The sequence below is a fragment of the Sciurus vulgaris genome, assembly GCF_902686455.1.
Source record: "Sciurus vulgaris genome assembly, contig: HiC_scaffold_630_arrow_ctg1, whole genome shotgun sequence".
Lineage (NCBI taxonomy): Eukaryota > Metazoa > Chordata > Mammalia > Rodentia > Sciuridae > Sciurus > Sciurus vulgaris.
The window spans coordinates 8,016,274-8,027,399 of record NW_027632955.1 but is presented as its reverse complement, the minus strand read 5'-3'; the positions used below and the strand labels follow the sequence as shown (position 1 = coordinate 8,027,399).

Below are 11,126 nucleotides of genomic sequence, written 5' to 3'. Positions count from 1 at the left end.
ACATCATGTTTATAATAAAATGCCTATATTAAAATAATTCAAAAACAAGATTTATTTCGCTCACAGATGTGAAGATTCTATAGCATTGCACACCCACCACCTCTTCCCCATTAAGGGTTTCTTGATCACATCCAATCAGGGTGGATTGCAAAAGTGGAAGCACAAATCAAATTTAAATATTACAGCTTCATGCAGGAGGTCAGATACACTGAGTGTGACAAGGTTCAATATTTTATGTCAACTCTCTCATGAAAAAATGCCAAATACCATGACAAATGAATCAATTAATTTGAAGGAAACACCCACAATGCCTTAAGAAGATATCATATACCTCCACATTTTTAACACTTACAAAATGTCCCACATCACCACATCAGGGATCATTTTCTGACCCATAAATCTTTTAGGGAGACACTTATCATATGTAATCCATAGTATTCTGACAATTATCTTCCAAGATTCTTGTTTCTCACAAAACTAAAGTGGTATTGTTTCTTCTCCAATAACTGCAAAATCTCAAATATTTTCAATATACTCAAAGTACAAGAACTGGGTGCCTCATGAAAAGAATGCAACCCAACTGAGAAATGGGATCATAAATTTGAGGCCAGTCCAAGCAATTAACAAGACCTTATTTCAAAATTTTAAATGATAAAATAAATATGATATAGTTCAGTGTTAGACTGCCACTGAGTACAATCCTAGTACTGAAAAAAGTACAATTCCAAAAACCCTTTTGAGACTAAAGGCAAGATATTTATGTATGTGTATGTTTTTGTGTATGTGTATAAACCATACAAAAATTGACAAAGAGTAATCGTTCCAATTAAAATATGAGAAATAAGGAAGTAGAAAGGTGGAATCGATTTAAAGCAAAATTGAAATTCAGAGGGAGATATTAAGTCTTAAGTTTCCAATTTTAGGGGTTTTCTACACTATGTGAGGGATAGGCTATCAAGACCTTTGATATTCTCATGGATTAAATTTTTTATGTCAGTGGTCTTCCAAAGCTGACATGACATACATCTATTATGATTTAGCAGTCTCCCCTGCAGCTCTGCACTCACAGCTCCATTAGGTATTGCTCTTCAGATTCACCCTTCAGGGGCACTGGTTCTGTCATAAACTAAATTTGATCTCCAGGAATTTTCTCTGATCCATTAGCCAAACCTGTGTTGACTGTAAAAAATCATGACCTTTATAAAATAAAGTACTGTGTATTTGAAGCAGTGCCATTGGAAAATAAACACAATTAGGGCTGCTGGACTGACTTAGGCATATTGTTCCCTCAACAAAAATACACCACAGACACAGGGAAAATAATGTTGAGTTATTTTTATTGAAAAACCAATGCCTTTACATGGCATTTTTATCTTTCTGCCAGGAGCCTTCATGGACTTGTGTGTGTCACAGTGTACAGTCTCTCATGGGTATAATAATTGCAGTCAGCTATTCTGACATTTTTTATTCTCCAAAGATATTTTTTATGTTGATAATTAAGAAGTACTTTGGCATGTGAAATACTATTTGTACAGAGTTTCTGTGAGGTTTTCTGAAACACACAGAATTACCAGTACATTCTTGTGTTATTTGGCAGTCCTATCAGAAGAAATTATTATTTCTTCATTCAGTTCAGTAAAGGTGATCTGACAGATGAAAATTATTTGAAGAAGACATTTAGTACTGTGGGTAGGCAAATGATCAGACATAGCAGTTCCTGTAATCATATGTCTTGAAACTATATATTAACATGTATATAGGGGCAATCCAAGATGGCAGTCTAGAGGGTGACTGCATCACCAGTCACTCCAGAACCCAGGATTCAAGAAGAGGAGGCATTGAGAGACTCAGACTAAAATAGGACAATGGGGTGAATCTCCCCCACCTGGTGAAGCTTGGCCCGGGTGGAGACCGGATTCTGGCAGCTTATTAGAGTAGGACAGGGCAGCTAGAGTCTGCCCCAGGCAGCCCTGAGCACTCCAGTGGTGGGTTCCTCCCACAGGGCCAGATACTACAGCTTCTCTGAGCAGGCCCCCCAGTGAGAGCCTTTCTGCACACAACAAGCTCCAAGTCCCTGAGCCAGCATGCAGCAATCTCCGGCCACCCACAGGTTGCTTCAGAGACCAGGACAGGGCAGCCAGGGACTTCCCCAAGCAACCCGGCTCCCTCCAGCAGGAAGTGCCTTTCCAGGCTAGCTTCTCGAGCCACACCACCCATTGAGAGCTTTCTACACAGAGGCAGCCACAAGTCCTCAAGCCAGCGGAGACCTCCGAACCACAAGCAACCTATGGGACCAGGACGTGGGAAGCCAGACAAATCTCCAGGCAGCCCTGCCCCTCTCTGGCTGCAGGCTTTTTCCAAGGGGAGATCCAAGATGGCAGACTAGAGGGTGATTGCATCACCAGTCACTCTAGAACCCAAGATTCAAGAAGGGGAGGCACTGAGAAACTTGGATCGAAATAGAACCAGGGGGTGAGAGTATCCCCCAACCGGTGAAGCTCGGCCCAGGCGGCAGGCCCAGATTCTGGCAGCTTATTACAGTAGGGGAGGGCAGATAGAGACTTCCCCAAGCAGCCTTGAGCACTCCAGTGATGGGCTCCACCCACACAGCCAGCTTATTGGAGCAGACCCCCAGTGAAAGCCTTTACACACAGAGCCAGTTCCAAGTCCTGGAACCAGTAGAGGACTAGGGGCAGCTTTCCTTGGAAGCTTTGCATTATCAAGTTACTCCAAGATTTCAGGCTACTGAAGCCAGGAAGGTGATACACTGGAAATCTACAGGGACAATATAAGTCAATAAAAGAACTCTGCAATAACACAAAGTCCCACTGGCATTTGACCAATAAGAGAAAACAAGGAAAGAAAATGTCCCAAACAAACCTAGATACTATATCAATAAAACCCAATGACAGCACAGCAAAAGAAATGTCAGAAAGGGAGTTCAGAATATACATAATTAAAACAATCATGGAAGCAAATGAGGAGATGAAAGAGCAAATGCAGGCATTGAAGGAGGAGATGAAAGAGCAAATGCAGGAATTAAATAATCACACAAATCAACAGTTAAAGGAGCAAATATGGGAAGCAAGAGATCATTTCAATAAAGAGTTAGAGATATTAAAAAAAAACAAAAGAAATCCTTGAAATGAAGAAAACAATAAACTTCATAGAAAGCTTAACCAACAGGATAGAACACCTGGAAGACAGAACCTCAGATATGGAAAACAAAATATTTAATCTTGAAAACAAAGTTGAACAAACAGAAAAGATGGTAAGAAATCATGAACAGAATCTACAAGAATTATGGGATACCATGAAAAGGCCAAATTTAAGAATTATTGGGATTGAGGAAAGCTTAGAGAAACAAACCAAAGGAATGAACAATCTATTCAATGAAATAATTTCAGAAAATTTCCCAAGTCTAAAGAATGAAATAGAAAACCAAGTAGAAGAGGCTTATAGGACTCCAAATATACAAAATTACAACAGACCCACACCAAGGCACATTATTATGAAAATACCTAATATAGAAAATAAAGTCAGAATTTTAGAGGCCACGAGAGAAAAGAATCAAATTATATTCAGCAGGAAACCATTAAGAATATCAGCAGATTTTTCAATCCAGACCCAAAAAGCTAGAAGGGCCTGGAACAACATTTACCAAGACCTGAAAGAAAACGGATGCCAACCAAGAATCTTATACACAGCAAAACTTACTTTCAGATTTGGTGATGAAATAAGATCCTTCAATGATAAACAAAAGCTAAAGAAATTTACAGAGAGAAAGCCAGCATTGCAGAATATTCTCAGCAAAGTATTCCATGAGGAAGAGATGAAAAACAATGATGCAAATCAAAAATGGGAGGAACTAGCCTAAAGGAAAAACCAAATAAAGGGGAAACCAAATCATGTCAAAAAACAAAAATGAGTCAAATGACTGGGAATACAAATCATATCACAATAATGATCCTGAATGTTAATGGCCTGAACTCATCAATCAAAAGGTATAGACTGGCAGAATGCATAAAAAAGAAAAAAACCAACAATTTGCTGCCTGCAAGAGACTCATCTCATAGAAAGAGATACCCATAGACTAAAGGTGAAAGGATGGGAAAAAACATACCATGCACATGGACACAGCAAAAAATCTGGAGTATCCATTGTCATTTCAGATAATGTGGACTTCAAATAAAAACTAGTCAGAAAGGATAAAGAAGGACATTACATACTGTTTAAGGGAAGCATAAATCAGCAAGACATAACAATCATAAATATCTATGCCCCGAACATTGGCTCATCCATGTACGTCGAACAAATCTTTCTCAATTCCAGAAATCAAATAGACCACAATACAATAATACTAGGCGATTTTAACACACTTCTCTCACTGCTGAATAGATCTTCCAAACAAAAATTGAGTAAAGAAACCATATCTCAATAACACAATCAACAATTTAGACTTAACCGACTTATACAGAATATAACATCCAACAAAGAACAAATACACTTTCTTCTCAGTAGCACATGGATCCTTCTCTAAAATATACCATGTCTTATGCCTCAAAGCTACTGTTAGTAAATACAAGAAGATAAAGATACTACCTTGTAGTCTATCAGATCATAATGGATTGAAAGTAGAAATAAATGACAGAATAAAAAACAGAAACTTCTCCAATACCTGGAGATAAAATAATACACTATAATATGATGAAAGGATAACAGAAGACATCAGGAGGGAAATAAAAGAAAAATTTAGAAGTAAACGAGAACAAAGACACTTCATATCAACATTTCTGGGACACCATGAAACCAGTACTAAGAGGAAGATTTATTTCATGGGGTGCATTCAACAAAAGAAGTAGAAATCAACAAATAAATGAATTAACACTACAGCTCAAAGCTCTAGAAAAAGAAGAACAGACCAACAATAAAAGTAGTAGAAGTCAGGAAATAGTTAAAATCAGAGCCGAAATCAATAAAATTGAAACAAAAGAAACCATCGGAAAAGTTCACAAAATAAATAGTTGGTTCTTTGAAAAAATAAACAAAATTGATAAACCCTTAGCTACAGTAACAAAGAGGGAGAAAACACATATTACTAAAATTCAGAATGAACAAGGAAATATCACAACACACATGAGTGAAATACAAAACATAATTGTGAGCTATTTTGAAAATTTATACTCCAACAAAACAGAAAAGCTCGAAATCATCAACAAGTTTCTAGAGACTTATAAATTACTGAAACTGAACGAGGAGGACGTACACAACTTAAATAAATCAATTTCAAGCAGTGAAATAGAAGAGGTCATCAAAAGCCTACCAACAAAGAAAACTCTGGGACCAGATGGGTTCTCAGCCGAGTTCTCCAAAGCCTTTAAAGAAGAGCTCATTCCAGTACTTCTCAAAGTATTCCATAAAATAGAAGAGGAGGGAACCCTCCCAAACTCATTCTATGACGCCAGTATCACCCTGATACCTAAACGAGACAGAGACACATCAAGGAAAAAAAATTTCAGACCAATATCCTTAATGAGAATCAATGCAAAAATTCTCAAAAACTTTTAGCAAATCGCTTACAAAAATATATTAAAAAGATAGTGCACCACGATCAAGTGGGTTTTATCCCAGAGATGCAAGGTTGGTTCAACATCCAGAAGTCAATAAATGTCATTCACCATATCAACAGACTAAAAGTTAAGAATTACATGATTATTTCAATAGATGCAGAGAAAGCATTTGATAAAATACAGCATCCCTTTATGCTCAAAACACTAGAGAAAATTGGGGTAGTGGGAACATTCCTTAACATTGTAAAGGCCATCTATGCTAACCCATGGCCAATATCATTCTAAATGGTGAAAAACTGAAAGCATTCCCCCTAAAAACTGGAACACAGGGATGCCCTCTTTCACCACTTCTTTCAATATCGTTCGTGATATTGACAAAGCAATTAGACAAACCAAAGAAATTAAAGGGGTACAAATTGGAAAAGAGGAACTCAAACTATCCTTGTTCGCTGATGACATGATTATATATTTAGAGGAACCTGGAAACTTAGAACTCATAAGTGAATTCAGTAAAGTAGCAGGTTACAAGATCAATGCTTATAAATCCAATGCATTTTTATACATAAGTGATGAATCTTCAGAAATAGAAATTAGGAAAACTAAACCATTCACAATGGCATTGAAAAAAATAAAATACTTGGGAATCAATCTCACAAAAGAGGTGAAAGACCTCTATGATGAGAATTACAGAACACTAAAGAAACAAATTAAAGAAAACCTTAGAAGATGGAAAGATCTCCCATGTTCTTGGATAGGCAGAATTAATATTGTCAAAATGGCCATACTACCAAAAGTGCTATACAGATTCAATGCTTTTCCAATTAAAATCCCAATGGCGTACCTTACAGAAATAGAACAAACAATTATGAAATTCATGTGGAAGAATAAGAAACCCAGAATAGCTAAAGCAATCCTCAGTAGAAAGAGCGAAGCAGGGGGTATCACAATACCAGATCTTCAACTCTATTACAAAGCAATAGTAACAAAAACGGCATGGTATTTGTACCAAAATAGACAGGTAGATCAATGGTACAGAATAGAGGACACGGACACAAACCCAAATAAATGCAATTTTTTCATAATAGAGAAAGGGGCCAAAAATGTGCAATGGAGAAAAGGTAGCCTCTTCAACAAATGGTTCTGGGAAAACTGGAAATCTCTATGCAACAGATAGAAACTAAATCCCTATCTCTGACCCTGCACAAAACTCAACTCGAAATGGACCTTGAACCATTTGGTTTGGAATCAGACCAGAGACCCTGAATCTTATAGAAGAAAAAGTAGGTCCAAACCTTAAACTTGTTCTTTTAGGATCAGTCTTCCTTAAGAGGACTCCCATAGCCCAAGAAATAAAAGAAAGAATCAGCAACTGGGATAGATTCAAACTAAAAGCCTTTCTCTCAACAAAGGAAACTATCAGTAATGTGAAGAGAGAGCCTACAGAGTGGGAGAATATCTCTGCCACTCATACTTCAGATAGAGTGCTAATTTCCAGAATCTATAAAGAACTCAAAAACTCTACACCAAGAATACAAATAATCCAATCAACTAATTGGCTAAGGAAATGAACAGACACTTCACAGAAGAAGATGTACAAGCAATCAACAGATATACGAAAAAATGTTCAACATCTCTAGTAATAAGAGAAATGCAAATCAAAACTACCCTAAGATTCCATCTCACCCCCATTAGAATGGCGATTATCAAAAACACAAGCAACAATAGGTGTTGGCGAGGATGTGGGGGAAAAGGTACACTCATACATTGCTGGTGGGGTTGCAAATTAGTGCAGCCACTCTGGAAAGCAGTATGGAGATTCCTCAGAACACTTGGAATGGAACCACCATTTGACCCAGCTATCCCACTCCTTGGCCTATACCCAAAGGACTTAAAATCAGCATACTACAGAGATACAGCCACATCAGTGTTCATAGCTGCTCAATTCACCATAGCCAGTTTATGGAACCAACCTAGATGCCCTTCCTTTGATGAATGGATAAAGAAACTGTGGCATATATATACATTGGAATATTACGCTTCCATGAAGAATGATAAAATTATGTCATTTGCAGGCAAATGGATGAAATTGGAGGCGCGCACAGCATGCGTGCGGCGTCAGCGGTTCTAGAACGTTGCTGTGGTAGCGCTTGGGCGCCATGTTAGGACGAAGGGGAAGGAGGAGAAGCGCTTAAAGCGGCGGGAGCGGGTGCGGGAGTGGGGTTGGACCCAGGGCTGAGGCAGGCCCCCCCCCCGCCCTCCCGCCTCAGTGGATCATGCCCAGGGCGGCAGCGGGGGCGGTTGCGGGGGGGGGGGGGGGAAGTGACTGGGCGGTGCCGGCGCAGGAGACGATGCCGTTTCCAGTTACAACGCAGGGATCACAACAAACACAGCCGCCACAGAAGCACTATGGCATTACTTCTCCTATCAGCTTAGCAGCCCCCAAGGAGACTGACTGCATACTTACACAGAAACTAATTGAGACTCTGAAGCCCTTTGGGGTTTTTGAAGAGGAAGAGGAGCTGCAGCGCAGGATTTTAATTCTGGGAAAATTAAATAACTTGGTGAAAGAGTGGATACGAGAAATCAGTGAAAGTAAGAATCTTCCACAATCTGTAATTGAAAATGTTGGAGGAAAAATTTTTACATTTGGATCTTACAGATTAGGAGTACATACAAAAGGTGCTGATATTGATGCATTGTGTGTTGCACCAAGACATGTTGATCGAAGTGACTTTTTCACCTCATTCTATGATAAATTGAAATTACAAGAAGAAGTTAAAGATTTAAGAGCTGTTGAAGAGGCATTTGTACCAGTTATCAAACTCTGTTTTGATGGGATAGAGATTGATATTTTGTTTGCAAGATTAGCACTGCAGACTATTCCAGAAGATTTGGACCTACGAGATGACAGTCTGCTTAAAAATTTAGATATAAGATGCATAAGAAGTCTTAATGGTTGCAGGGTAACCGATGAAATTTTACATCTAGTACCAAACATTGACAACTTCAGGTTAACACTGAGAGCTATCAAACTGTGGGCCAAACGCCACAACATCTATTCCAATATATTAGGTTTCCTCGGTGGTGTTTCCTGGGCTATGCTAGTAGCAAGAACTTGCCAGCTTTATCCAAATGCAATAGCATCAACTCTTGTACATAAATTTTTCTTGGTATTTTCTAAATGGGAATGGCCAAATCCAGTGCTATTGAAACAGCCTGAAGAATGCAATCTTAATTTGCCTGTATGGGACCCAAGGGTAAACCCCAGTGATAGGTACCATCTTATGCCTATAATTACACCAGCATACCCACAGCAGAACTCCACGTACAATGTGTCCGTTTCAACACGGATGGTCATGGTTGAGGAGTTTAAACAAGGTCTTGCTATCACAGATGAAATTTTGCTGAGTAAGGCAGAATGGTCCAAACTTTTTGAAGCTCCAAACTTCTTTCAAAAGTACAAGCATTATATTGTACTTCTAGCAAGTGCACCAACGGAAAAACAGCGCCTAGAATGGGTGGGCTTGGTGGAATCAAAAATTCGAATCTTGGTTGGAAGTTTGGAGAAGAATGAATTTATTACACTGGCTCATGTGAATCCCCAGTCATTTCCAGCACCCAAAGAAAATCCTGACAAGGAAGAATTTTGCACGATGTGGGTGATTGGGTTAGTGTTTAAAAAAACAGAAAACTCTGAAAATCTCAGTGTTGATCTTACCTATGACATTCAGTCTTTCACAGATACAGTTTATAGGCAAGCAATAAACACCAAGATGTTTGAGGTGGATATGAAAATTGCTGCAATGCATGTAAAAAGAAAGCAACTCCATCAACTACTACCTAATCATGTGCTTCAGAAAAAGAAAAAGCATTCAACAGAAGGAGTCAAATTAACAGCTCTGAATGACAGCAGCCTTGACTTGTCTATGGACAGTGATAACAGCATGTCTGTGCCTTCACCTACTAGTGCTATGAAGACCAGTCCATTGAACAGTTCTGGCAGCTCTCAGGGCAGAAACAGTCCTGCTCCAGCTGTGACGGCAGCATCTGTGACCAACATACAGGCTACTGAAGTTTCTACACCACAAGTAAATTCCAGTGAAAGCTCAGGGGGTACATCGAGTGAAAGCATTCCTCAAACTGCCACACAACCAGCCATTTCTCCACCACCAAAGCCTACGGTCTCCAGAGTTGTTTCCTCAATACGTCTGGTAAACCCACCACCTAGACCTTCAGGAAATGTAACAACAAAAATACCTAACCCTATAGTAGGAGTCAAGAGGACGTCATCACCTCATAAAGAAGAGAGTCCCAAGAAAACCAAAACAGAAGAGGAACAACTTGATACAGAGACAAGTACAACTCAATCACAAACTATTCAGACAGCGGCTTCTCTGTTGGCCTCTCAGAAAACATCCAGTACAGACCTTTCTGATATCCCTGCTCTCCCTGCAAATCCTATTCCTGTTATCAAGAATTCAATAAAACTGAGATTGAATCGGTAAAAACAACCTCAGGGGTCCATAAACAATATCTGCCAACTCAACCTGTTGTCTTCAAATGCTAAAAAAGGAGAATGGAGGGTACAAGACTAGACATGACTGAAAATGGATTTAGGTTTTTTTGGTGACCTCCCTTACTGGGCTAATCAGCACTTGATCCGAAGTCCAGGTTAGTATGTGAAGCCAGGAGTATTATTATTATTGTGTTAGCAACAGTTGCATTAACTATTTCCAAAAAAAAAATAAAAAATAAAAAAAAAAAATTACTGCCTTTAAATAAGAAAAAAAAAAAAAAAAGAAGAAAACAAAACAAAAAAACAAAAACCTCAAGCTATATTTGTATTCATAATTGACATCTGGATTGGGTTTATGTTTGATGCATTGTTTGGAAAATTTGCAATACAAACTGGCATAAGAACTCCTTATTCTGATGATGCACTTTTATGTATTTTTTATTAGAAAGTAGAACTAATTTTAGATTTTTCAGCTTGATGGATTTTCGTTTTTTCCTGAAGAATTTCCTTTAACATTAATCTTCAAATTGGATACCATCGTGCAGTGGTGTATTGTTATACTTCAGAGAAAGAACAAGAGTACATCTAGTTCAGTCCCTATGAGGTAGCTGTAACCCTTAACAATGAAATGTCACCTTGAGGGTATACATTTGACTTTGAAAGAATAATTAGGAAATACTTGGTTTTGATGGGGTTATGATTAAGAAATGATATATTGGTTTTATTTATAGAATTGTTTTATAGTGCATACAAATCAGCGATCAGCCAGCAAATGCATTTCTTTGAGCTTACTGAAGCTCCGTATTCTTTTGCCTTCAATCTGTTTTCTTCAAAACAAATTTAAAAAGCTTTTGAACCTCCCCTCTTTTCTTTTTTTCCTTTTCCTTGTATGCACAAAGTAGGGCTTAATTCACAGAAACCAAAATGCCAGTATTTTCTTAAGCCATGATGTGAAACCAGTGACCCTGTGACTACGTGGCACAGAACACTAAATTTTGGTCCCATGGCTAAAACTTTAGGTTGACTAAAAATAATGCCTG

General features: G+C 38.4%; 1 protein-coding gene across 1 annotated transcript; it reads left to right on the top strand.

Annotated features, from left to right (window-relative positions):
- Positions 1–7,828: 7,828 nt before the first annotated feature.
- Positions 7,829–10,540, top strand: LOC306652131 (poly(A) polymerase alpha-like). The gene has a single exon (XM_079125179.1). It carries the CDS (start codon positions 7,844–7,846, stop codon positions 10,073–10,075), a length of 2,232 nt encoding a protein of 743 aa, XP_078981305.1. The 5' UTR covers positions 7,829–7,843; the 3' UTR covers positions 10,076–10,540.
- Positions 10,541–11,126: the final 586 nt, after the last annotated feature.

Bases quoted from the DNA above. Each gene is read 5' to 3' on its own strand.
- LOC306652131 (XM_079125179.1), top strand. From the start codon at position 7,844: ATGCCCAGGGCGGCAGCGGGGGCGGTTGCGGGGGGGGGGGGGGGAAGT.